At 36.8% G+C, this 25,666-nt stretch overlaps 6 protein-coding genes and 2 pseudogenes across 9 annotated transcripts; 7 read left to right on the forward strand and 1 right to left on the reverse strand.

Moving 5' to 3' along the window:
• Window positions 53–1,290, forward strand: LOC104764631. The gene is made up of 3 exons (XM_010488198.2): window positions 53–297; window positions 417–519; window positions 626–1,290. Exons 1-3 carry the CDS (start codon window positions 207–209, stop codon window positions 1,116–1,118), a joined length of 687 nt encoding a protein of 228 aa, XP_010486500.1. The 5' UTR covers window positions 53–206; the 3' UTR covers window positions 1,119–1,290.
• LOC104764632 (transcription factor IIIB 60 kDa subunit-like) lies at window positions 2,014–6,634 on the forward strand. 2 transcript variants are annotated; one of them, XM_010488199.2, is made up of 20 exons: window positions 2,014–2,107; window positions 2,234–2,309; window positions 2,434–2,515; window positions 2,815–2,890; window positions 3,156–3,244; window positions 3,325–3,401; window positions 3,513–3,569; window positions 3,711–3,823; window positions 3,948–4,030; window positions 4,135–4,221; window positions 4,334–4,414; window positions 4,660–4,815; window positions 4,939–5,079; window positions 5,187–5,244; window positions 5,328–5,416; window positions 5,545–5,625; window positions 5,728–5,856; window positions 5,965–6,057; window positions 6,144–6,197; window positions 6,295–6,634. In XM_010488199.2, exons 2-20 carry the CDS (start codon window positions 2,248–2,250, stop codon window positions 6,526–6,528), a joined length of 1,842 nt encoding a protein of 613 aa, XP_010486501.1. In that variant the 5' UTR covers window positions 2,014–2,107; window positions 2,234–2,247; the 3' UTR covers window positions 6,529–6,634. The 2 variants fall into 2 exon arrangements, with proteins under 2 accessions (XP_010486501.1, XP_010486502.1); XM_010488200.2 differs by having other exon boundaries at window positions 5,190–5,244.
• LOC104764633 (transcriptional activator Myb-like) lies at window positions 7,466–10,441 on the forward strand. 2 transcript variants are annotated; one of them, XM_010488203.2, is made up of 8 exons: window positions 7,466–7,674; window positions 8,026–8,192; window positions 8,380–8,431; window positions 8,526–8,583; window positions 8,845–8,939; window positions 9,024–9,127; window positions 9,210–9,338; window positions 9,427–10,441. In XM_010488203.2, exons 1-8 carry the CDS (start codon window positions 7,633–7,635, stop codon window positions 10,298–10,300), a joined length of 1,521 nt encoding a protein of 506 aa, XP_010486505.1. In that variant the 5' UTR covers window positions 7,466–7,632; the 3' UTR covers window positions 10,301–10,441. The 2 variants fall into 2 exon arrangements, with proteins under 2 accessions (XP_010486505.1, XP_010486504.1); XM_010488202.2 differs by having other exon boundaries at window positions 7,467–7,674; window positions 8,026–8,201.
• Window positions 10,719–11,474, forward strand: LOC104767387 (F-box/kelch-repeat protein At4g23580-like). Its single transcript, XM_010491421.1, has 3 exons — window positions 10,719–10,880; window positions 10,959–11,179; window positions 11,237–11,474. Exons 1-3 carry the CDS (start codon window positions 10,719–10,721, stop codon window positions 11,472–11,474), a joined length of 621 nt encoding a protein of 206 aa, XP_010489723.1.
• Window positions 13,028–15,969, forward strand: LOC104764634 (F-box/kelch-repeat protein At4g23580-like). 2 transcript variants are annotated; one of them, XM_010488205.2, is made up of 3 exons: window positions 13,028–14,297; window positions 14,384–14,512; window positions 14,745–15,969. In XM_010488205.2, exon 3 carries the CDS (start codon window positions 14,750–14,752, stop codon window positions 15,905–15,907), a length of 1,158 nt encoding a protein of 385 aa, XP_010486507.1. In that variant the 5' UTR covers window positions 13,028–14,297; window positions 14,384–14,512; window positions 14,745–14,749; the 3' UTR covers window positions 15,908–15,969. The 2 variants fall into 2 exon arrangements, with proteins under 2 accessions (XP_010486507.1, XP_010486506.1); XM_010488204.2 differs by having other exon boundaries at window positions 14,384–15,969.
• Window positions 13,267–14,483, forward strand: LOC104767388 (pentatricopeptide repeat-containing protein At3g09060-like). The gene is made up of 3 exons (XM_010491422.1): window positions 13,267–13,766; window positions 13,916–14,089; window positions 14,384–14,483. Exons 1-3 carry the CDS (start codon window positions 13,267–13,269, stop codon window positions 14,481–14,483), a joined length of 774 nt encoding a protein of 257 aa, XP_010489724.1.
• Window positions 16,285–17,636, reverse strand: LOC104764635 (annotated as a pseudogene).
• Window positions 18,026–19,081, forward strand: LOC109130775 (annotated as a pseudogene).

Genomic DNA, 25,666 nt, shown 5'->3' on the forward strand with positions numbered 1-25,666 from the left:
TTTTTTTTTTTTTTTTTTTTTTTTTTTCTGTTGTGGTTGGCACAGTCTGATAATTGCTAATTTACTATTGTGTAGATCTTCATTCTATTGGAGGCTTGGTTCCTCTTCTCGGGTTCCTTAAAAACTCTCATGCTAATATTCGGGCAAAAGCTGCTGATGTCGTTACTACAATTGTTCAGAACAATCCTAGAAGTCAGGAATTAGTTATGGAAGCGAATGGTTTGGAGTCATTGCTTTCAAACTTCACTTCAGACACAGATATTCATGCTCGAACCCAAGCTCTTGGCGCGATATCAGGTAAGCCAGCTTGTGATATTTGTTTACAGTAAAGATTGAGATGATCATAAAGCTTTTGTTATTCTATTTTACTTGGTTTATGATATACTAAAGGTATACCTTTTCAATATGGCTTGTAGCTTTGATTCGCCATAACAAGCCCGGGGTCACTGCTTTCAAGCTTGCCAATGGCTATGCTGGTCTAAGAGAAGCCTTGGCGTCTGATAGTGTGAGATTTCAAAGGTAATCCACACAAATACTTATTACTCCTTTACGGTCCCTGTAGATTTCAAACCTTGGAAGATTCTTGAATTGTTGCTTATCTCTTACTTTATTCCAAATTCTCCAGGAAAGCCTTAAACTTGTTGCAATACCTACTTCAAGAGGATGATTCAGACCGCAGTGTTGCCGCTGGACTCGGATTTCCCCGAGTGATGATGCATCTCGCGTCTAGTGATGACTCTGAGACCAGGGAAGCAGCTCTCCGCGGACTGCTTGAGCTTGCGAGAGAGAAAAACGATGGAAGCGGAGGTAGCAGCATAGACAAAAGCGATGAGAAACTGAGGCAGGTACTAGAAGAACGTATCAAAGGAATCAGCTTGATGTCACAAGAGGATCTCGAAACGGTGAAAGAAGAGAGACAGCTCGTGGATTCACTGTGGAGCATTTGCTACAATGAACCTTCTTCTCTGAGAGAGAAAGGGCTTCTTGTTCTTCCCGGTGAAGACGCATTGCCTCCTGATGTCGCAAGCAAGATCTTTGAGCCTCCTCTTAGAGCTTCTGCAGCAAATCGTAATGCCACTGAGAAGAAAGAGGAACCTCTTAAATTACTTGGACCATAGGCGACAACAACTTGAAGCTTTGAAGTTTATTTATATACACTTCTCCTTGTTTTTATGTAACTTTCTAAATTTTCAGAAAATATTTGGTTTGTCAGTGCCCAATTTCCCAGTGTTATGTTATTATGGCAATTTCTATCTTTGATTTTTGTGATCGTTAAAGTTTAAACTTCAATTCAATCGGGTTCGGGTATTATTTATTCGGGTAATTCGTTTGGATTCGGATAAACGGGTTTAGAAAAATAGAATTCATTGGGTATTTTTAGATATATGGGGTCGGTTTGGTTTGGGTACTATTGAGCTCGGGTCGGTTTGAGTTACAAATTTTAGAATCCGATTAATATCCGAATTACTGGGTACTCGAAAAAAAATATAATTAAAATTAAACAAATTTAGTTAAACTTTGAGTTATGTGACAAAATATTTTAGATATTTTGATTATTTTTGATATTTAGGTATAAAACTAAATGAAATATTCAAAATTATAATCATAATTTTGGGGTAATTGCATTATAGTAATGATAAATATTATAAATATATTTATATGTTCGCGTTTAATGGGTACCCAAACGGGTATCGAGTATTATCCGACCCTAACCTGAACCCACAAGTATTAAAAAATAGAATCCAATAGGATTTTATAGGCAAACTCATATCCAACTCGAACCCGGTTTTTGGATCGGATTCCAGATTGGGTATTCGGGTACGGTTTTGATGCATAGGCCTAAATTTAAAGATGTCACTCCGTGTTCTTTACGGTTTAACAATAACCGATACGGACCAGATCTAAGTGACCGGTTTAACTTGATAATTTCTTGAAATTGAGCTGAACCGAAGTACTAAACCAAATTATATTGCCGTTATCCTTTACAAACTTTACTTTTGCCTAACTCTTAGGGACACGAGTTCGAATCGGAGCAGTCACATATCTGAGCTCAACACGTCTCTCAGCTCCGCCTTCTCCGCCGTCGCCGTCTTCGCGACTAGAACCGGTATAATTACATGTGTATATATGTAATTATGGTGAACCTATATACCATTGAACCCTAATTGTTTCCACTTCCTCGCACGATCGTGTTCATTCGCCAAAAAATCTGATCTTCCTCATTAATGAGCAGTTTAACTGGAAGCTATGGTGTGGTGTAACCATTGTGGGAAGAATGTTCCCGGAACTCGCCCCTACGATGGTGCATTGTAAGTGTCTTGATTATTCTTCACTGGTGTTGTATCTTTTTAGGAGCTCAGTTTCTGTTTGGATTTTGTGGTTTCCAACTTTCCAAGCTTCGAATTATGAATTTCATATGTTTTAATTTTGCAGGGCTTGTAACTTATGCGGGAGGATTTTGGAGAATTTCAATTTTTCTGCTGAAGTTACATTCGTTAAGAATGCTACTGGGCAGGTATAAGCAGCACCGCTTTTGTTTCATTTCCCTCTTTTCAGGCTCCTCTGCTGTAGAACTATAGATGTTTCAATGTTACTTAGGGATGTTATTGGTGTCTCTCATATGGTTTGCAGATGATTAATAGCTTAGAGGGATAAACTAATTTTTGTTGGAGAATCTTGGAATTATTGTAGCTATTAATCGTCTACAACAATTCTCTTCAGTTATATCCAGAGAGTTACTTGAGAATTATACTGCCTTTGGATTCTTTGAAATGATTTGGTTCAAGCTTACACATTATTTTTTTGTACCTGCAGAGCCAAGCGTCAGGTAACATTGTAAGGAGTGTTCAGAGTGGGGTGTCAGCCTCGCGTGAAAGGAGATTAAGAATAGGTATGCCTTTTTTTCATTGTTGGCCTAATTAGTGCAACTGACACTTCTAGTCTACAACTTTTGCTTATGTTTGAACTAGCAGTGCATTTCCCTTTTTATTGTATTTCAAACTTTTCAGTTCTATAATTGCTTAGGTGTACTCACTGTTATGTATTTCCCATCCTTATATTTCCTGCCAAATTTGAGGCCGTGTGAAACATTGCATTGTTAATGCAATCTTTGATCAGTACAGTTTGATCTGACAGACCTTCGTTTTTTCTGGCAGCTAGAGATGAGTTTAGGAATTTGAGGGATGCCTTGGGAATTGGTGATGAGAGAGATGATGTGATTGACATGGCTGCTCGATTCTTTAGAGTATGTTTGGTTTACTTATTTTCTGAATAGTAATTTGTAAGGACTTCCACCACCTTTTTAACTCACTTTATCTTCTGAAGATGGCAGTTGAGCAAAATTTCACCAAGGGCCGTAGTACTGAACTAGTACAGGCTTCCTGTCTGTACTTGACTTGCAGGTTAGAGTCATGGTCTTGTGGTCTCCTGATTTATTTTCCTCGTTAGAATACCATGCTGAATAGTGATGTTTTCTTTGCTATATGTTAACCAAAAACTTTCTTGATTTGTAGGGAAATGAACATTGCGTTTCTTCTTATTGATTTCTCAAGTTACCTTCGAGTTAGCGTGTACGATAAGTTGTTTTTATTTACATACTGTTCAACTTTCTTTTGTAGCCTAATTACATGTTACCTCTACTGCAGCGATTTTCCGTGTCCAAGCAATGTAATGCTGATTTTACTGTTTTGGTCTCATCAAATCTTGTGCAGTTATGAGTTAGGTTCTGTGTACTTGCAACTCTGTGAATTGCTGTACTTTGCGGACGGTCAAAATTATGAAAAGCTTGTTGATCCTTCAATTTTCATTCCTCGATTCTCGAACAGTAAGTGTGTCATCCTTTGGCTACCATTCTTTTCTGTATTTGGTTGATGCAGAACATCAGCCCAGAATGAAACAGTTATATTGAATACTTGACCCAACCTACTCGTTCCATCATATATTTGCAGGCTTATTGAAAGGAACACAGCATAAAGCTGTTGTAAGAACAGCTACAGCCATTATAGCGAGTATGAAGAGAGATTGGATGCAGGTGTGACTTTGTTATGTTAGGTGATAGTTTCCTATGTACTGTTTGTCTTAAAGTTAGTTATATATTGTGTCTTGTGTTAATATTAGCTACCTATTGACTTGCAGACCGGCCTGAAACCAAGTGGAATATGTGGAGCAGCACCTTACACTGCTGCTCTTTCTCATGGTATCAAGTGCTCTAAGTCAGATATTGTAAGATATGGTTGGCTTATCAAGAAATAACGTTTTAGATGAGCGGAAAGATGTGTTAGCCTTCTATTTCACTAATTTATTGCTGATTTGGTTTGTTTTCTCAATATTTCAGGTAAACATTGTCCATATATGTGAAGCAACTCTAACCAAACGATTGATTGAGTTTGGCAATACGGAGTCTGGAAATTTAAATGTGAGTTAAGGCTAAGCGTGTCTAGCTGTAGAATTATTTGCTAACTGGCCATATCATCACACATGATTGATGTTGGGTTAAGTATTTGTACCTGGTACTGCCGTCATAGTAGTAACAATATTGCATACTCCGCTGCTATTGATTGTTGTCATATGCAATAATGCAACACGGGCTCAATTTGTTTCTGCCTCATATCAGTTGAAGAATTATGTTCATTTTTATAACGTTTGTACATATGTGGCTAGGGTGATGAGCTCACAGAAAGAGAAAGGGAAAGAGAAAGGGAGATGCGGAAAAGATTGTTTACCATGAAACCAACGTCAAACAAAGAGGATGTGCTCTGTATGCATCAGGATTGTAAACCTTTTGGTTATGGACTATGTGAGGACTGTTACAAAGATGTAGGTATCCTGTTTAATGCCTGCTTTTCTGCTTTCATGTCCTCTGTTTACATAGTTGCTAATCCGTGACAAATGGCTCCGAAAGTTAACAATCACATGTTTCTTTTCCAAATTTTTATACAGCTCTTAAATGTTTCTGGTGGACTTGTTGGTGGGTCGGATCCTCCTGCTTTCCAGCGCGCAGAGAAAGAGAGAATGGACAAAGCGGCTAGAGAAAAAAACGAGGGAGGAATTGGTAGCCTTAATCACGGTGAACAACTATATGTAAGTTTCGGTGCTCCTTTATTTGAGAAAGCACCTGTGTGGGAGCTTGTTCAATTTCGCTTTGGTAAGATCTTATACGAAAGCTCTTTCTTCTGTCGAACTTTAAGCAGTCAGAGAGAGGACCAGACTATTGTAGTGTGAACAAAAGCGAAAAACAGTGTTCTGGTGAGTGCAATTGTTGTGTATCAGATTAAAGTGTTCTCTGCTACTATTTTAGCATTTGAGAATCGTTTTGTGCTGTGTCCCAGAGAAAGGTGAAAAAAATAAAGATGGGGCTGAAGAGTATGCTGGTACGTCGGATGAATCAGGCAACTTTTCTGACATCGATGATAAAGAGGTCGGTACTTGTTTTGCTTTCTTGTGTTGTTAGTAAATGCTACGTCAAATGTCCAACCTTGAATATGGAACAGACAGTTTCACTTGTTATATTTGATCTGTCGGTCATAATATTTTAGTGTTGACCAGGTGGATTGCTATATTAACAACGAGGATGAAAAGCATTATAAGAAGATCGTATGGGAAGCAATGAACAAAGATTATATTGAGGTGATTTCAGAGCCTAGATATATCATCTATCTTCTCTTGGGTTTCGTTGTATCATATATGAGATCAACCACTCATAAGAAACAGAATTATATTATTTTGTAGGAGCAAGCGGCCAAGGAAGCAGCTGTGAAGGCTGCTAGTGAAGCTTTAAAAGCGAGCAACTCTAACTGCCCAGAACATGCAAGAAAGTTTTACGAAGCTACTATAGTTTCTAAGACACAAAGTAGAAAGGTGACTCGGTTTAAACTTTGCAATTACGTTCCTGGTTTCATATCAAGTATCTGACTTATGGAGAATGACGTGATGGACTCGGTGCTTCTGTTTTCTCTCTTCTTATAGGAAAAGCAGCAGAAGAAAGCTGAGGAAGAAAAGAACGCGGCTCCCCCAGCCACAACCATCATGGAAGCTGTTCGCCGAACGCTTGTTAAAAAGGTGATGTATTATTTAGCTTTGAATAAAAAAATTTGGATTTTTGTGTGTCTTCCTCTTCCCTGATTTTTGAGTCTTGACTCTTACAGAGACTTACAGCTGTAATCAACGACGACGTCTTGCAAGAACTCTTTGATACATCGGTAAGTTTTAAATTTTGTCTTGGGTAACTCTCATCAATTTTCTCAGGTGTATTTTAGCGCACTATACAACTTCCCTTCTTCTCTTTTCTTTTTTCAGGCAGGTGAGAATCCACCCAAGAGGTCGAAAACAGAGACAGACATGGAAGAGGAGAAGGAAGAGAAGAGCGATGAGCCTGAGATTGGTGAAAATGAAGATGAAGCTGAAGAGGATGAAGAAGGCTATGTAGAATCATACGACATGAACACAAAGTATCAAAACGGTGAGAAATTTTATGAAGAAGAAGAGGAAGAGGAAGAAGAAGCGGATGGTTATAATTTTGGATTGTATTGATCTATTATGAGCCGAACCAGTTGATTTTTGCGTGAATATAGGAGAACCCCAATATAAGTTATGATTTTATTATAGGATCTTTGATTCTGTATTATCTATCTATCAGTAAGTGATTAAGATTTTTGAATAATATATGTAGATTTACTAACTTATATAACTATATCCGGGCAAAAAAAATATATATATAATTAACTAAATCTAAATGGATTTAAGTTTATTAATTTTATTATCCTTGTTTTGGTTATTTTATTAGATAACAATTAGTATTAATCACTAACAGATAACAGGATTTATCTAAGTTTTTTTTATCTCACCTATTTTATGAGCTATTAATGTATGTAGAAGAGTTGTTGTTTTTTTATGAAATTTGCCAAAAAAAGCCTACCAGAAAAGTGTTTTTTTTTTTTTAATTACTGTGTCGGTCCGGACAACATAAAATTTGCTTTGTTCTTTTGGGCCTTTGGGTTCTTTTTTAACCCAAAGTATAATCGAGTCATCTCAATCTGCATCGGACGGTCCAGAGTTAACTGCATCGCATACGTACGTGTTCAATGGGGTCAACGGATAAGCTACGAGTGCCGTTTGAAGTTCAAACTTCCGTTTCTGAGGTTAACTCTCTACCGTTAACGTCCGTTATTACTTTTTTAGCCTTTTCCGACGTTTCCACTTTCCAAAATATTACGTAAGACGGCGTTAATACACTTTAGCCTTTCGGTTCGGTTTGGTTTGGTTTGGTTGACTAGTCCGTTGGTAATGATATGATCAAAATAATGTCTAGTTAATTGAAATAAACCGGAGCCGGTACAGAGAGAATAGGTTACATAAGGTAAAAAGAACGGCAAGTAACGGTGTGACGTCAGATGAAGAAGTATTCGTTATAATAGTCAGAGCTAATTTAACCCCTTTTTTTATTTTTTTAATGTAATATATTTTTTTTTTCTTTGTTTCGATAAAGTCTTCTCTTTCTCTCTCTCTCTCTCTATCTCTCTCTCTCTCTCTGGTTCAACGGGCAAAGTATTTTTCGAATAAAGTTTTGGTTTTTTTAACGTTCCTTTCTCACCTCCGTCTTCTTCTGGTGGTGAATTCGTGTATCTGTATATCTCGATGAGCTGCAGTTTGAATCCAGCGGCTACTTCTCCAGATGAGGTTAGTTTTTGTGTATAACGAATCTGAATTTTTTATTTATTTAAGGGTTTTGTTCTTCTGATCAGATTGTAGTGAAATTGAGTTCATCGTTGTTTCGCTCTGATTCTTAAACGAATCTCACTTTCTTTGAATATAGGGCTTTTTCTTTAATTGATTTATGTGATTGGAATTGTTATAATAAACCCTAATTTTTTTTTGTTGTGTTATGGTTGGTGGTTTGCTGAATTACTGATCTGTGAGATCTGGGTTCTGTCTGCTTTGTGTTTTACGAATTACGATGATGGGTTTGTGTTTTTTTTTTCTAGGGTTTTCTCTGATAATTCTTATCAAATTCTTGATTTTTTTTTACAGATGGATCTTCAGGAAGAAACAGGTGAAGTGAAAATTGAGGATAAGTGTGTAGAAAATAAGCAATCAGCACCTGCTTCGTGTTCTTCTGTATCTGAAGGCAGTGCTGGTAGTTCCCACAAGTCTCCTCCTACTGTTGCAAGTCCTGCCACAGCATCACCAGCTCATAGGTACCTCGGGTTAGTTCTTCTTCTTCCTCTTCTTTTTCTGTATATCTGAGTCGAAATGGCAGTTTTGAAGTAACTCCTCTGCAGCACTCGTTTGCCAATTTGAAATACATTAAACTCCTTTGTCAAACTGGTGTTTGTAATCCCTACTTTCTATAGGAGATTGATGTTGATAATTTTTGCTATTCAGGAGGACGAGCGGCCCTATAAGGCGAGCGAAAGGCGGGTGGACTCCTGAAGAGGTTAGTATTTTACTAGTGATTGCTTTGACATATCTAAATTCTGGATCACTAGTTCGAAAATCAAGATGAGAGTTTGTCTTACTTCATAATGCAGGATGAGACATTGAGACAGGCAGTTGGCACTTTTAAAGGGAAGAGCTGGAAGAAGATAGGTAAAAGTCTTATGTCTGTTTGATTCTAGTTCTCGTTACAACATTACAGAGATTTGTAGTTGGAGTCTTGTCTGAAGTTGTAGATATGTCTAACTGTTTACTGTTCATACTATTTCCTATCTAGTTTTATGAATTACACTTGTAGATTTACTTGATCAGCTGAGGCATTTACGTTTATTTCCAGCTTTTTTCAAAGCAGCTGGTTCTGTGAAGCATTTAGTATTGTTCTTATTGTTTGGTTTGGTGTATTTATTTTTGCAGCGGAGTTTTTCAATGATAGAACTGAAGTTCAATGCCTGCACCGGTGGCAGAAAGTTCTAAATCCGGATCTTGTTAAGGGACCTTGGACACAAGAGGTTCATTCTGTTTCTGAATTAACTAATGTGTTTGGCTATCTTTTTAAGTGAAGTACGAATGCTTAACGTTTTCTTGTTTTGCAGGAGGATGAGAAAATCGTTGAACTCGTTAAGAGATACGGGCCTGCGAAATGGTCTGTTATCGCACAGTCTTTACCAGGTCGAATTGGGAAGCAATGTCGAGAAAGGTGATTAATTCATATAAGCCAATCATTTTTTTTTTCTTATTAGTTATTTTGGAAGCTTAAATGTGTTTTGATTTGTATGCAGGTGGCACAACCATTTGAATCCTGATATTAACAAGGATGCTTGGACCTCAGAGGAAGAAGTAGCTCTCATAAATGCTCATCGAATCTATGGAAACAAGTGGGCTGAAATAGCCAAGGTCTTACCCGGCAGGTATATATTCTTCAATGGAGTAAAAGACTTTTTAGAAAGCCTAGCTTCTGGTTATAATAAAGAGCTTACTAGAAATTTGATGATGCAGGACTGATAATGCAATAAAGAACCATTGGAATAGTTCACTGAAAAAGAAGTCAGATTTTTACTTAGTCACTGGTAGGTTACCACCACCACCAACACCAAAGAACGGTGTTCCTGATAGTGTAACTAAACGTTCATCATCTGCTCAGAAAAGGTGTTCTGATTCAGTAACTCAAACCCCATCACGAACTACAGATGTGAAGAACGCTGATGAAAGTGGAAATGGCCAATTAAACTCTTCTGTTCCGCTTGAAGAAATAGGAGCTGCTTCAAGAATGACTGGTGTTAATGAGTATGCTTGTTCTCCTAAGTTTCTTAACCCAGAGCCATTGCCAGAGAATGGTGGAGTTGCAATGAATGGTTATCATCTTTACTACAAGCCTCAAACAGAGTATTACGTGGCATCAGAAGTGGATACGCAGCGTATGGATGGGCATGATTGTGGTTGCAGTCCAATCGCATCACCAGTTAGCTTCTTCACTCCACCGCCGTGTAGAAATAAGTACAGTAACGGTTCAACTCCAAGAAGTCCTGAATCTTTCCTGAGAGAAGCTGCCAGAACATACCCAAACACACCTTCTATTTTCAGGAAAAGACGACCCAGGGTTGTTGTTCCGGATGACAACACTGCCGCGAAAACAGATGAAGCTAAAGAGGTTGATCAAAAGGTGAACCATGGTAAAGATAGTTCAGAGAGCCCTGACAGTGAAGAGATTCAAAACAATGGATCAAATGCTTACAATCTATCTCCTCCATACCGGATAAGATCGAAAAGGACAGCAGTTTTCAAATCAAGACAGCTTGAGTTTATATCTGCCGAGGAAGAGAAGGCTGATGATGAAACCAAATCAGCTGAGAAAGATATGTTGATTGATTGAGACTCTCTCAACCCCTAGGCTAGGCTAAACAGAGATATCCTCCTTATTACACGCTTTGGTATTTTATAATTTTTTTTTTATATATTTTTGGATTAATGTTAAAAAGCTGTGATTAGTCAAAGAATAATTTGCAACTCCTCACTTGAGTTCGGTACTTCGGTTTTTATTGGTTATTCAAAAAGGAAATACAACAACAAAAAAAAAAAAAAAAATAAAAGAAACAGAGCAAAGTACATATATTGTATTGTATCTCTCTATTGAGCTCACACCTTTATGTGTGTTTTACGGCTACGTACCGGCTCTCAGCCACTACGTTGGTTCACGCTCTGTCCGGGACGGGGGACCATCTAACTCCAAAAAGTTTTTGGTCCCGATTTCATCTCCTAATTTTCCATCTGCATTGTGGTCGGATGCTGTAATGGTTGGTCCTAACATTTACACTATTGGAGGATTAGTGAATGATAACGCTTCGTCTAGCGTCACGGTCATGGACTGTCGTTCTCACACATGGCGTGAGGCACCACCTATGCGTGTGGCCCGTGAGTTCCAATCTGCTTGCGTCCTTGATGGAAAAATATATGTAATGCGAAAATCTTGATTTATAACGAACTGGATGGAGGTTTTTGATACGAAGGCCCAAACTTGGGAGTTTTTGCAGATCCCTAGCGAGGAGATATTTGGAGGTTCTGAATACAAAAGCATAGAATATGAAGGAACTGTCTATGTGAGGTCTGAGGCGAAGGATGTGACTTACAAGCTTAATAAAGACAGATGGAGAACGGCAGACTTAGCGATGAATAGTGGATGGGATTGTCGATCATCATCTTATCGTGTGATAGAAAACGTGTTCTACCGTTCTGATGGTAAAACGGTCGACTGGTATGATTCCAAAGAAAGATTATGGAAAATTTTGATAGGTTTGGAAAATTTACATAGTTTAACTCGTTTTGCTTATGTTAACTTGGTGAATTATGGTGGGAAAATGGCAGTTTTGTGGGAAGAGTATGTGGTGGCTAAAAACCATAAAGAGACAATGATTTGGTGTGCGGAGTTTGCGATTGAAAAACGCCAAAAGAGAGAGATTTGGGGAATGCTGGAGTGGGTTGACATTGTACTCCTGTCTACAACCAATGAGCCATATGGTTTAGCGCATGTTCTTGCTACTACCATTTGATGGATCTGAGTCATGATTTTGTGAACATGGAATCATTCACTCGATGTAAGGGATAAATATCACTTTTGTTTTCATCTTAAAAAGAACATATTTATTAATTCTTGTTGTCATATATATTATGTTTGGACTTTATGGATGTCAGAATTCACTCGTAGCATTTGTCAGTATAGAGTTTTAGGAAAGTCATTAGATGGAAAACTAATATCTTTGTCGTGATGAATAAGGATGGATGTATAAGGGTTTGAATGAATTAATGTAACGTTAACATGATTAATACGTTTGGTATATAAAGAAGAAGATTGGGAGACCGAGCAAAGGAAGTGATGACGTGGAGGCCAAGCTTGCACAACGAAGTAAAGACATGGGTATGAACAAGATTTAATTTAACTAAAACGAGAATTCTAAACATTTTATTATATATGGATTTCTATTATATGCAATAATGTTATAAAATGTTTTGCAGAATTTACAAAGAATATAACGCTATAAAATTATAAAAGAACAAATCATAAAAGAGACATGAAGTGGAAATCAACGGTCACTCTAACAACGTCAGTGTAGTCTGGTGTAGACGACGCACGGCACCCCATCCCCGACAGACTAAAAAGTGTGTGTTCTTACTGGGAGCTGCTCTCCTGAGTTTATACTTTCGATTTCAAGACCTGAGAGGATTGTGGGGAAAATGGTCATTGGAAACCAGTAGTAGCAAGAGTCTCATCATGGTTTTAGTACAACTTATGTTCAATTACGGTCTATCATAGTGATTATTACGTATTTACAACATATTTTTTTTAGAAGAAATCCATACAAATATTGAATTCAAAAAAATTACAAAGTAGAGTATGAAATTCATGGAATTTATGAAAGTATATATATGTATATAAATCTGATAAGATGAGTGTTAGAGGATATGATTAAAAGGTTTGTGAACGATTATATCAAATGATTGATTATTTGATCACACGTATATACGAGAGTCGGAATCAATGATGATGATATACTGTCTTTTTTTTTTTTTTTTTTTTGAACTAAAATGATGATATACTGTCTTAATGATAAAATTTCCTATCAGTCTTTTGATTCTCAAGTATGTAAATAGGACGGGTGATAACATATTACTAATTAAAGACTTGGTAGTTTGTCTCGTTTTAACATTACTCTTCGTGTGAAAATATTTATTTATAGAATTCAATTATAGTTTATTTTAACTTAAATTATTTAGATGATGTTTATAGAAAAATAAGTTATCCAATTTGTATATCTCTACAAATTAATTATATATGCAAATTAGCAAGGATTATGTTAATTTTATTTGCTAAAGATAGTATAAATATTGAGTTTGATATGGTGGTAATATAAGTATATTTAGAGAAAATTATACTTTTTAATTGTATCCAATCATGTGGTTGGATCATTAAACGAATCACTTGTTGACGTTGTCTATCTATTTTAACCGGAATAAACCGCCTTAAACCAGCTAGCTATTATTGGTTTCTACATTAAACATCTCGAAATAACATTTGTTTACTCTCTCATGGTCGTGTCACCCAAACAAATCCTCAAGCTCTTGAAATCGCAGCTTTTGCTCTATTCGATTCGGCGACTCGTCATCCAGGCTATGCACACTCCGCCGTCGTCTACCACTATATACTCCGACGTCTGACGTCTCTCATTAGGTCATTAGGTCATATAAAACCATATAAGTCGAATCGTCGAGCTCATTAGGTCACAAGGATGCAAGTGCGACGAAGATGTCGCTTTATCGGTTATCAAAACCTAGGGGAAGAACTCCATGCCGGACCGAGCTCTTGATGTATTCCAACGAATGGGGGAGATTTTTGGGTGCGAGCCTGGGGTCAGATCTTATAATACTCTGCTCAATGTGTTCGTAGAGGCGAAACAATGGGATAAAGTGGAGTCCTTGTTCGCCTACTTCGAAACAACGGGTTTGGCGGCAACTCTGCAGACGTATAATGTTTTGATTAAGATGTCATGCAAGAGGAAACAGTTCGAGAAAGCTAGAGGGTTTCTTGATTGGATGTGGAAAGAAGGGTTGAAGCCTGATGTGTTTAGTTACAGCACTGTGATTAGCGATCTTGCGAAAGCTGGAAAAGTTGATGATGCACTGCAACTGTTCGATGAAATGTCTGAGAGAGGATTAGCACCTGACGTTACGTGTTATAACATCTTAATTGATGGGTCTCTCAAGGAAAGAGATCACATCATGGCTATGAAGACAAACTGTTGGTGGACTCTTCTGTTTATCCTAATGTTAAGACTCACAACATTATGGTTAGTGGTTTGAGCAAATGCGAAAGAGTAGATGTTAACATCTAATGGGACCACAAGGAGGAGCACTTGGTGATGCTCGACTAGTTTTTGATGGGATAGTGGATCCTAATACAGTTTGCTGGACATGTTTGTTTTCTGGCCATGTGAAGGCTGGTTTGCCAGAGGAAGCCGTCGCGGGGTGAAGGCCATCGGCCTGACCATTTAGCTTTTGTGACTGTCATCAATACGTACATCAGTTTATGCACGTCTATTGTTTGGGGAGATGCCAAGCCCAGATGTGGTCGCGTGGAATGTAATGATTCCAGGGCATGGCAAAAGAGGATGTGAGACTGTGGCTATTGAATACTTTCTCAATATGCGGAACTCTGGTGTTAAGTCCACCCGTTCTACCTTAGGAAGCGTTTTGAGTGCCATTGGAATTGTAGCAAATCTTGATTTAGGTTTGGTAGTTCATGCAGAGGCTATATATTAAACAAGGCCTCGCCTCCAATATATATGTTGGCAGTTCTTTGGTTACCAATGTCGAGAAAGGTGATTAATTCATATGAGCCAATCTTTTTTTTTCTTTTTCTTATTAGTTATTTTGGAAGCTTTAATGTGTTTTGATTTGCATGCAGGTGGCACAACCATTTGAATCCTGATATTAACAAGGATGCTTGGACCTCAGAGGAAGAAGTAGCTCTCATGAATGCTCATCGAATCTATGGAAACAAGTAGGCTGAAATAGCCAAGGTCTTACCCGGCAGGTACTTTGCTCTGTTTCTTTATTTTCCTTTTCTTTTTATATATTTTTGGATTAATGTTAAAAAGCTGTGATTAATCCAAAGAATAATTTGCAACTCCTCACATGAATGAGTTCGGTGTTTTTATTGGTTATTCAAAAAGGAAATACAACAAAAAAAAAAAAAGGAAAAATAAAAGAAACAGAGCAAAGTACATACTAATATTGTATCTCTCTATTGAGAACACCTTCCACAGCCGCCATGAATGGAGAAGAGCCACGACGACGACGACGGATGACAATTCTGATGCTTCCTAATGATTTGGTATATAACTGCTTAGCCCGCGTCTCAAGATTGTATTACCCAATTCTCTCTTTAGTCTCCAAGAGATTCCGCTCTCTCCTTGCTTCAACGGAACTTTATCAGACCCGAACCCTCCTAGGCCGCACCGAGTGTTGTCTTTATGTTTGCTTACGGCTACATAGCGGCACTCAGACACTACGTTGGTTCACTCTCTCTCGGGAACCAATCAACTCCACAAAGACGCTGGTCCCGATTTCATCTCCTAATTCTCCATCTGCATTGTGGTCGGATGCTGTAATGGTTGGTCCTAACATCTACGCTATTGGAGGATTAGTGAATGATAACGCTTCGTCTAGCGTCATGGTCATGGATTGTCGTTCTCACACATGGCGTGAGGCACCACCTATGCGTGTGGCCCGTGAGTTCCACTCTGACACATGGCGTGAGGCACCACCTATACCTATGCGGACGTACCGTGAGTTCCTCCACTCTGCTTGCGTCCTTGATGGGAAAATTTATGTACCAGGAGGTTCCGAAGATCTTGATTTGACGAATTGGATGGAGGTTCTTGATACCAAGACCCAAACGTGGGAGTTTTTTCAGATCCCTAGCAAGGAGATATTTGAAGGCTCTAAGTACTTAACCGCAGTGTATGAAGGAACTTTCTTTGTGAAATGTGTCTACAAGCATGTGATGTACAAGGTGCACAAAGGTAGATGGAGAGCGGCAGACATAATTCTAAAGGATAGTTGGGGTGATCGTCGGTATTCATGTTATTGTGTGATAGAGAACGTCTTCTACCGTTATAATGATAGCAAGATCAATTGGTATGACTTCAATGATAGAGTACGGAAAACTTTGAAGGGTTTTGTAGGATTGCCTAGTTTAACAAGATTCTCTCTCGCTAAAATGGTGGATTATCGTGGGAAAATGGCTCTTCTGTGGGAAGAGCATGTGTTTGTTGACAACCGTAAAGAGACAAGATTCTGGTGTGCGGAAATTGCGATTGAAAAACGCCATAAACAAGAGATTTGGGGAGTGGTAGAATGGTCAGGCGTTGTGTCTACAACCAGTAAGCCATATAGTTTAGCGCATGTTCTTGCTACTACCATTTGATGAATAAGTCATGCATTATTATTATGTGAATTATTAAGGAATATGATCACTTTTGTTTTCATTTTTTTTTCTTCTTTCATGAATGATCCTTTTTCTAATCGCTATGTCTGGTCGAGATGATCCTTTTTAAGTCATTAAACCATATACCAGAAAGTGAATTATGTGTAACACATGATAGAATATAGGAATATAGATGGGATACACATAACAATATATGTACAATAGCTAAGTTGTTTAGAGAATATTCCTATATTCTATCAACACAAACTCTAAAGGATCATAAATAACGCTTGAAAGTGAGACAAATTACTAATTAGATAAGGATCATAAATAACGCTTATAAGATAATATCTCAAGCAGAGCACCAAAAAAAAAAAAAAATTCTACTACATAAGGTCAGCTATATTATTTGGCATCTCGTCAATTTGGGTACTGTAGTACTGCTCAATATCCCGGAGAATCTTGATATCGTCGTTTTTAACAAAGTTGACTCCAACACCCTTACGCCCGAAACGACCAGACCGTCCGATACGATGAATGTAGAGCTCACGGTTGTTGGGGAGATCATAATTAATGACAAGAGAAATTTGTTGCACGTCGATCCCACGTGCCCATACATCTGTTGTGATCAATATGCGACTGTGACCTCCCCGAAACTGATTCATGATCTCGTCTCTCTCCTTCTGAGGCATGTCCCCATGCATTGATGAGACAGTAAAGTTGTGACTCCTCATACTCTCACTAAGCCAGTCCACCTTTCGTTTTGTGTTGCAGAAGATAACAGCTTGAGTAATGGTAAGTGTGTCGTAAAGATCACAGAGTGTTTCAAATTTCCACTCCTCCTTCTCGACAGCAATAAAATATTGTTTGATTCCATCAAGAGTCAACTCATCACGCTTCACAAGTACCTTCACTGGATCCGTCATGAACTTGCTTGTCATCTCCAAAATCTCCCGAGGAAGAGTTGCAGAAACCAAGCAAACCTGGAGGTCCGGTGGAAGATATCTGTAAACATCATAGATCTGGTCCTTGAATCCTCTGCTCAGCATCTCATCTGATTCGTCAAGAATCAGAATTGTAATAGCTCTGGTGCGTAGACTTCTCCTCTTTATCATATCACAGACACGACCAGGTGTCCCAGACACAACCTGAACACCATGCTCCAGCCTCCTGATGTCTTCTCCAACGCTCTTCCCACCGATGCATGCATGTGCATGGATATTGGCGTGTAATCCTATAGCTTGTATCGTCTTCGCTGTTTGTGAAGCTAGCTCTCTTGTTGGGGATAATACCAAGGCCTGAACCCTGCAACCAAAAGTAACAAATAGATGAGAATATATAGATAACTTGGCAGAAAAGTTAAAAATTGAAATTAGGGTTATGCCAGCAAAAGGAAAAGGAAACATAACATACTCTCTAGACGAAGTGTCAACGACTTGGCAGACAGAGAGGGCAATCATAGAGGTCTTTCCCGTACCGGATGGGCTTGAGCAATAACATCTCGCCCTTTGAGAATCGGCATGACAGCCCTCTGCTGAATGGCCGATGGCTTCTCGTAACCGTACTCGTAGAGACCACGAAGAACGTTCTCGTTAATTCCCATGTCTTCGAAATTCGCGACGGTCTCAACCCCTGTGGTCGTCTTGAAGACCGACTTGTCGTCATCTCTTGCTCTACCGCCTCTCCTACGGTCGCCACGGCCAGGATTAGCCACGTTCGCTGTCGCCATATATAAATCTCTACCTTTTTAGTTGAAAAGCTCTTTTGATTGTATTCCAATAAAATTAAAAAAAGTTGTGAGGTCTAAACACACCAAAACAATAGCACATTACGTGCGAGACACGCTTCATTAGACCATCTTTATCACTTAGACCGACTCCATAGGTGATAAATGGAGGGGTTAAAATTAATTAAATTTATAATAAAACAAATTACAAAAAATGCTTAAAACACCTATATTGGGTATCACCATTATATATGCAGTCTTATCACATTAGGGAATATTATATGTAAAAAGCAAAATTAAGTTAATGTTTTTTTTTTGAAAAAGAAATTAAGTTAATGTTAGTAATACCTTCCACAGCCGTCATGAACGGAGAAGAGCCACGACGAGTACAAATGACAATTTTGATGCTTCCTAATGATTTGGTATATAACTGCTTAACCCCCGTCTCAAATTTGTATTATCCAACTCTTTTTTTTAGTTTCCAAGAGATTCCGGTTTTTCGTTGCTTCAACTGAACTTTATCAGACCTGAACCCTTCTAAAGCTCACGGAGAATTGTCTTTATGTGTTTACGGCTACTTACCGGCTCTCAGCCACTACGTTATCAGAGCGTGAACCATCTAACTCCAAAAAGTTTTTGGTCCCGATTTCATCTCCTAATTTTCCATCTACAATGTGCTCTGATGCTGTAGTGGTTGGTCCTAACATCTACACCATTGGAGGATTAGTGAATAAGAATGCTTCGTCTAGCGTCATGGTCATGGATTGTCGTTCTCACACATGGCGTGAGGCGCCACCTATGCGTGTGGCCCGTGAGGTCCAATCTGCTTGCGTCCTTGATGGAAAAATATATGTAACATGGAGGTTGCAAAAATCTTGATTTAAGGAACTGGATGGAGGTTTTCGATACAAAGGCTCAAACTTGGGAGTTTTTGCAGATCCCTAGCGCGGAGATATTTGGAGGTTCTGAATACAAAATCGTAGAATATGAAGGAACTGTCTATGTGAGGTCTGAAGCGAAGGATGTGACTTACAGGCTTCATAAAGGCAGATGGAGAACCGCAGACTTAGCGATGAATAGTGGATGGGGTCGTCGATCATCATCTTATTGTGTGATAGAAAACGTGTTCTACCGTTCTGATGGTAAAACGGTCGACTGTTATGATTCGAAAGAAAGATTATGAAATTTTTTGAAAGGTTTGGAAAAATTACATAGTTTAACTCGTTTTGCTCATGTTAACTTGGTGAATTATGGTGGGAAAATGGCAGTTTTGTGGGAAGAGTATGTGGTGGCTAAGAACCATAAAGAGAATGATGTGTGCGGAAAATGCGATTGAAAAACGCCAAAAGAGAGAGATTTGGGGAATGCTGATGTGGGTTGACATTGTACTACTGTCTACAACCAATGAGCCATATGGTTTAGCGCATGTTCTTGCTACTACCATTTGATGAACATTGAGTCATGATGTAAGGGATAAAATATTACTTTGTTTTGATCTTGAAAAGAACATATTTATTAATTCTTGTTGTCATATATACATAAATTATGCTTGGATTTTATGGATGTCTGAATTCACTCATAGCATTTGTCAGTATAGAGTTTTAGGATGTCAGAATTCACTCAGCCACTACGTTGGTTCACGCACTGTCGGGGAAGGAAGTGGTGACGTGGAGGCCAAGCTTGCACAATGAAGTGAAGACATGGGGATGAACAAGATATAATTTAACTAAAACGAGAATTCTAAACATTTTATTATATGTTGATTTCTATTATATGCAATAATGTTGTAAAATGTTTTGCAGAATTTACAAAGAATATAACGCTATAAAATCATAAAAAGACATAACGGTATCGAAGTAGATGGGGAAGTGAGAATAGACATGTCGAAGTAGATGGGAAATGGAAATAGATGGTTCTTTGTTATTCGAAAATGGATAGGAACCTCATGAAGGACTAGATGGGATCTCGAAAGGCTGTACCTCCGAAAGAAGACAAACTACTCCACTCACCATCGTGAGCTGGTGTAGAGTGGCAATGCCCGCCTAAGTAAACTCACAGAACGCAATCCTGAGCTCCGCTAGTCGATTGCAAGCCCTAACAACTGCAATGATGGCTGCGTCATCAAAGCGTGAGCAGCTCTACATAAACAAACACACAAAAACAACGTTAGTGTTAATTTTTTTTTGGCAGAAAAGAAAGCTTGATTGTGGTGAATTGGTAACTGTACGTGTAGGTAAACAAGCGACGTACACCGACTAACGAGGTAGGTTAGACCGGCTGGAGTGATCTCATCACATCCCAACACCGCAAGGCTCTGGAGCAGAGGGAAATCCATGGCCAAGCTGGCAAGATGAGCATCAGTAAGCACATCCGTGTACTCATCTGTAAGCAGGTGATCCACAAAAAACTGAGACTAGCCTCTTGAATCCACGATATCTCAGCGGGAAGAGGGTCAGCGGAAACTCTAACAAAGTCAGTATAGTCTGGTGTAGACGAGGCACATCACACCATCGCCGACAGACTAAAGAGTGTGTGTTCTTCCTTGGAGCTGCTCTCCTGAGTATGTCAATAAGGATATCATCAGGGACGTCACTTACGGAAACCTGCAAAAGAATAACTATGCTGTTAAAAAAAACTGATAAAACCCGTAATTCACAATTAAAATCCCGCTAAATTTTTTTGTCATTGATGATTTATTATTTGATCTCACCTCGTTCTGGTTTACGCCTGCTACGTCACCAAGAGTCTCATCACCAGTAGCAAGAGTCTCATCACCATCTGCATGTTATTTAAAGTGATCTTAATTCATGTACATTTAACTTAATAGAAAACAAAATTAAGTACTTGAAAAGGATGATATTAAGCTTGAAATCAATAAGAAACAAAGAAGAGACAAAAACAACTATGTGAGAGGTGTTAAATCAGCACACGAATAGTCAATTCCATAAGGACAAAGTAATCTTCCACTAGTACAATAGTCGTCTAATAGTTTTTGATCAGAGAGCAAAACATATGAGGTTTTAATTGTAGAACCAAATTACTAATAAAGAAAAGGAAGAGTTCTATTGATTCATGATCAGAAGGATCATCACAGCAACAATTTACTGAGAAAAAACGAGTCAGACAGATGCCCAGAGAATGTAAGGTATCTATCTATGTTCAAGTCTTATAAAGAAAACAACAACACAAAAAATAAATGATGCAATACTCAAATCTGATATAAACATCCATTAGAATAAGCATTAGTAGAAATCAATCAGAAATAGACAAAGAGTTGAGTCAGCATGCACATACTCAATTGAATAATGACAAACTCATCATCCTCTAATCCAAAACTAGGTGATTACAATAGTAAAACCTTACATTAGTAAAATGATCAATCAACAAAATATGAACAACTCAGTGGCGAAAACTCCATAGTAGTCCATTTAATATAAAGACAAAACTCATAATCCAAAATTGATCAGAGAAAGCATAAACTAGGAGATAATGAATTCTTAAGTCTATAAAGTAATCACGCGAGCAATTTACTTATCGAGAACTTGGGACAAAACTAGAGAATTATTCAGATTCTAAACGAAATTAGAGTTTTCAAAGGCCGCTAGTAGCAATACCTGAGAGGCGGCTTGTGGGGGAAACAGACATTGTGGGAGAACAAATAGCAAGAGTCTCATCGCCAGTAGCTAGGGTCTCATCAGCTGCATGTTAATATCACAAGGATTTAGCCAAATTACACACATGAAGGTTTAAAGTGATCTTGTACAATTAACTTAATAGAAAACAGAATTAAGTACTTGAAAAGGATGATATTAAGCTTGAAATCGATAAGAAACAAAGAAGAGACAAAAACAACTATATGAGAGTCAGCACACGAATAGTCAATTCCATAAGGAAAAAGTAATCTTCCACTAGTACAATAGTCGTCTAATAATACTTGATCAGAGAGCAAAACGTATGAGGTTTTAATTGTAGAACCAAATTACTAATAAAGAAGGGGAAAAGTTCCATTGATTCATGATCAAAAGGATCATCACAACGACAATTTACTGACAAAAACGAGTCAGACGCCTAGATTATTTAAGATATTTATGTCTTATAAAGAAAACAACAACACAAAAAATAAATGATGCAATACTCGATTCTTCAAAAATCCGATTCTTCAATAACTAGTTTTCGTTTTGTCCATTGGCATTGATTTATTTATTATTTGATCTAATCATTATTTTATTATATAAAGATATGAGACAGAACGACTAACAAAAACTGTGCAAACTTAACTGAACTTTCAATCTACTTTATTTTATATATTCCCTGTATATTAATAGAGAAGTATTCTTACCAAAAAGGTTGATATGTCGTACTTACAGAGTTCTTGTACCTTTCTAATAAATGCTCTCACTTTTCATTAAGTCATTATTATTTACATAAATATGTCATTAAAATATACTATGAGACAATGTTTTTTTCTTTTAGTTTTTAAAAATGAAAGACTTAATCAACTATTAAAATCCAAAAATGAATTTAATTATCACTTTCATAACCTATTTAATTATTAAAAGTAAATTACATTTCAAGAAAAATAGAAACTATTTATTTAATTTTTTTGAAATGCTAAAGTTATTCTCCTATTTTGATAAAGTCTGATGACTATTCAATTATATTTAGAAAATTAATTGAATAAATTATCACAATAATTATAAAAGTAGATTACATACCACAAACAGTTTAAACTTATTCATCTATTTAACTTTTGAATGCAAAACTTATTCTCCAATTTAAAAAAATCCTATAACTATGCAAGTATATTTAAAATTAATTATCACAATATAATATTAAAAATAAATAACATTTCAAAAACAATCTTATAACTATTCACCAATTTAATTTTTTGAAAAACAAAACCTTTTTTTCCTATTTAAAAATTCCAATGACTATTTAAATATATGTGACTCAACAATCTTAACATTGTATCCATGTTATTGAATTTTTTGAAAACACTAAACAATCATTTTTCCCTATAAGTTTTCACCAGAACTACACTTTTTGATTATTTACCACTTTTTAATTTATACAGTTGTCTCATTGCGTTTTTAGACTTAAGATTAGTTTAAATTAAATCAATTAGTCTAAAAAATATTTATTTATCTATTTAATGGCATAGTGATGTAGATAACCATGTGACCATAAAAGATTAAAAAATTGATTTTAGAAACACAAAATACATCAAAACTTTCTCCACTACGTTGAAATTGTTTTTCACGTTTAAATATTTCACGGGTGAAACATATTTTTACACAAAATAAATGTAAACTTGAATAAATAAAAAAAATAAACTTTACTTACAGATTTTGTTTATACAAACAAATCTTAAATCTCAAATAATAATATAACTCATAATTTTTATTTGAATCGATTTATCTCGCACTATGTGCGGGTTAGTACCTAGTAAAAAGATTAATAGGGAATGGTAAACCTGGTTTTGGTTTACTGCTGCTACGGCGGCCTGAACCTATTAAAAAGGAGAGATAACAAATTTTCTAAGATTTGCTATCTTGTTTTATTTTAGATAAATAGCAAATGATATGTCTGATTTTGATATTGGCTGATTGGTTCACCAATGGTCTAGAGTGGCTATGACTTGCTCCTACAAAACAAAAAAACACAAATATTACAATTTTCTAAGATTGACCGATTGATCTCATTTTATTTATTTATAATTTTGTCAAGATTTTGGTTTTTTCCCGCCTTGTTGATTCACTGCTCTCTCTCTCAACTCTTTAATTATGCATTTTCATCCTTTTTCAATTACTTTTTCTCGTAATTATTTTTTTTGTAATTGGTAGACAAGCTGTTTTTTCAAAATAAAAATCAGTATTATTTGACAACTTTTTATTCTACAATTTTGTGGACAAGTTAAATTTAATTTAATATTATAAATCAAATTCAGGTTATTGGTAGACAAATTAATTTACTATCAGAAAAGTTTAAATTGTAAACTAAATTTAAGTTAACTAACTGGTAGACAAATTTAATATTGTACGGCTAGACAAATTAATTTACCGGTAGACAAATTTATTTATTTATTTATTTTTATTTTTTGTCAACAAAAGATTAGCCTCCTCCTTATGCTCGATCTACTCTTTTTCCTGCCCCGAGATCCGTCTCTTGTGTCTCCACTGCTCGTCTTCTTTCAGCAGCCAAGCCTCCTCCTTATGTTTTGATTAGAAACTTCTCTAGTCAAGAACTACCACCACCGAAAGGTAATCCTATTAAAGGATTTCTGGTGAGGCTGTTTTCTGCCATTTCAAGGCTACATCCTTCACTTGATTCTCTCTTGAAGTATCTAGCTTCAAAGCTCCGAATCTTCTCTCTCTCTAATCTTCCTAAAGAGTACACTGCTTCTGAAGTCTTGGCGGAGGCTGTTGCTCAGACGGTCCAGTCAGCCATTTGGAGGATGTTCAAGTATTTCGTTGTTTTACTTCTAGCTCCCTACGCCGTTGAATCTTCAATGAGTCCTGTGAAGCTGGAGTTTGAAATTTCGGAGCTGAAGAATGAGGTCGTCAGTCTCAAAGACGTGGTCATCGTCACAAAAAAGCTAACAGATGAGCGTCTCTCCCGGTTGGAATCCAAAGCCCCTTAGCCCTTATCACTTCGAATGCGCCAATGATCAAGTCTCTATGTCGAACTGTGAGACTTATGCAAACTATTTTGGGCCATGAGATGTACACTTTAGTTTAGAATCATGTGTTTCAGATTCGTTAGTTTTTGGATGATTAAATGTTTCCATTACATTTTTTTTTTTGGAAAAATTCGTTTCAAATAACTAATATTGATGGATAAAAAAAAGATTAGATCAAACAAGCTAATTGGATGAAAAATTGTTTACAAACAAAACATGATGCGGATAAACACGTGCTTTGCGTGGTAGAGAATCCGCACTTATATTTGTACTTCTAGAGATAAAAGATAAAGAGAAGTATGAAAATTCTTCCTTGTCAATCTTGACGTCAAGTAAACTAAATTCACTTTATTAATAGACAAATTAACTTATCAGTAGACAAGTTTAATATTATAAGCTAAATTCAGTTTACTAATAAACAAGTTAATTACTTGTAGACAAGTAAAGATTTAAACTTATCTTTTGATTTTACAATTGTCCACAAACAACAAAACCAATTTGTCTACCATTAAAATTAATAAACTTGTCTACAACTTGTCTACAGTTATCAATTTTTTCTACATGCCAGTCCTCTTTTCTTACAATTTTTTTTTTTTTTTTTTTTTTTTTTTTTTATAGTTTTGGTANTTTGACACCATCTTATATAATCTCTCATATACTCGATGCTGAAGCATCAAATCAGCTTTATAAGAAAATCTAGTAAGACCTTAAAAAGTGTCTCATAAGTGATTAATCAAACTATCTATCACTATAATTACGTTTAAGGTTTGCCCCCAAAATAAACAAATAAAAACAATTATAAATTCAAATTATAGTTGTTCGGTGCCAAAAGCAAAGGATTGTGCATGAAATACATTTAAGATTAACCGTTTTTGCGGATGTGAATCCCACTGTTCAGATGGACATTTGTAATTAACTAATTAATAATCTCTTTACTAGTTAAAAGAGAAAGCTGTGAGAGTTTGTGGTGTTGACACGAATCACAAACAAAAGTTATGTTAATGTTTTTAATATCATCTTTTTTTTTTAATAAAGCAAGGATCCAAATCTTTATTTTACAGAATGGCGGTACGTAACTAATCAAGCAGTGGTGACGACCTAGCTAGTGGTAAAAGATCGAGGGCATATATAGCTTCAATCCAATCCCTCTTTCTCAGATTTGAAAAAATAGAAGAAATATTACAAGGCTATTGTTTAGAATTGAATGTCATGTAAGAGATCGAACACAAGAAACTAAAAACGGCAAAGGTAAGATCATAGAAGATGGATGGAAATCACGCAATTGCATGCATTGTAGCCACAAAGCTGGGATTCTCTAATCCTGCCGCCACACGTTCTTTGTCCCCTAGCTTTT

Source organism: Camelina sativa, chromosome 19 (assembly GCF_000633955.1).
Source record: "Camelina sativa cultivar DH55 chromosome 19, Cs, whole genome shotgun sequence".
Classification (NCBI taxonomy): Eukaryota; Viridiplantae; Streptophyta; class Magnoliopsida; order Brassicales; family Brassicaceae; genus Camelina; species Camelina sativa.

Bases quoted from the DNA above. Each gene is read 5' to 3' on its own strand.
- LOC104767388 (XM_010491422.1), top strand. From the start codon at position 13,267: ATGCCGGACCGAGCTCTTGATGTATTCCAACGAATGGGGGAGATTTTT. The intron at 13,767-13,915 runs GTTAGTGGTTTG...GGCCATGTGAAG, and splicing joins TTAAGACTCACAACATTATG to GCTGGTTTGCCAGAGGAAGC. The intron at 14,090-14,383 runs GTGAGACTGTGG...ATTTGCATGCAG, and splicing joins AGGGCATGGCAAAAGAGGAT to GTGGCACAACCATTTGAATC.
- LOC104764634 (XM_010488204.2), top strand. From the start codon at position 14,750: ATGAATGGAGAAGAGCCACGACGACGACGACGGATGACAATTCTGATG.
- LOC104764631 (XM_010488198.2), top strand. From the start codon at position 207: ATGGAAGCGAATGGTTTGGAGTCATTGCTTTCAAACTTCACTTCAGAC. The intron at 298-416 runs GTAAGCCAGCTT...TATGGCTTGTAG, and splicing joins AGCTCTTGGCGCGATATCAG to CTTTGATTCGCCATAACAAG. The intron at 520-625 runs GTAATCCACACA...CAAATTCTCCAG, and splicing joins GATAGTGTGAGATTTCAAAG to GAAAGCCTTAAACTTGTTGC.
- LOC104764633 (XM_010488202.2), top strand. From the start codon at position 7,633: ATGAGCTGCAGTTTGAATCCAGCGGCTACTTCTCCAGATGAG. The intron at 9,128-9,209 runs GTGATTAATTCA...ATTTGTATGCAG, and splicing joins GGGAAGCAATGTCGAGAAAG to GTGGCACAACCATTTGAATC. The intron at 9,339-9,426 runs GTATATATTCTT...TTGATGATGCAG, and splicing joins GCCAAGGTCTTACCCGGCAG to GACTGATAATGCAATAAAGA.
- LOC104764632 (XM_010488199.2), top strand. From the start codon at position 2,248: ATGGTGTGGTGTAACCATTGTGGGAAGAATGTTCCCGGAACTCGCCCC. The intron at 5,417-5,544 runs GTCGGTACTTGT...AGTGTTGACCAG, and splicing joins CTGACATCGATGATAAAGAG to GTGGATTGCTATATTAACAA. The intron at 5,857-5,964 runs GTGACTCGGTTT...CTCTTCTTATAG, and splicing joins CTAAGACACAAAGTAGAAAG to GAAAAGCAGCAGAAGAAAGC.
- LOC104767387 (XM_010491421.1), top strand. From the start codon at position 10,719: ATGGTTGGTCCTAACATTTACACTATTGGAGGATTAGTGAATGATAAC. The intron at 10,881-10,958 runs GTAATGCGAAAA...GAGTTTTTGCAG, and splicing joins TCCTTGATGGAAAAATATAT to ATCCCTAGCGAGGAGATATT. The intron at 11,180-11,236 runs GTATGATTCCAA...AAATTTACATAG, and splicing joins GATGGTAAAACGGTCGACTG to TTTAACTCGTTTTGCTTATG.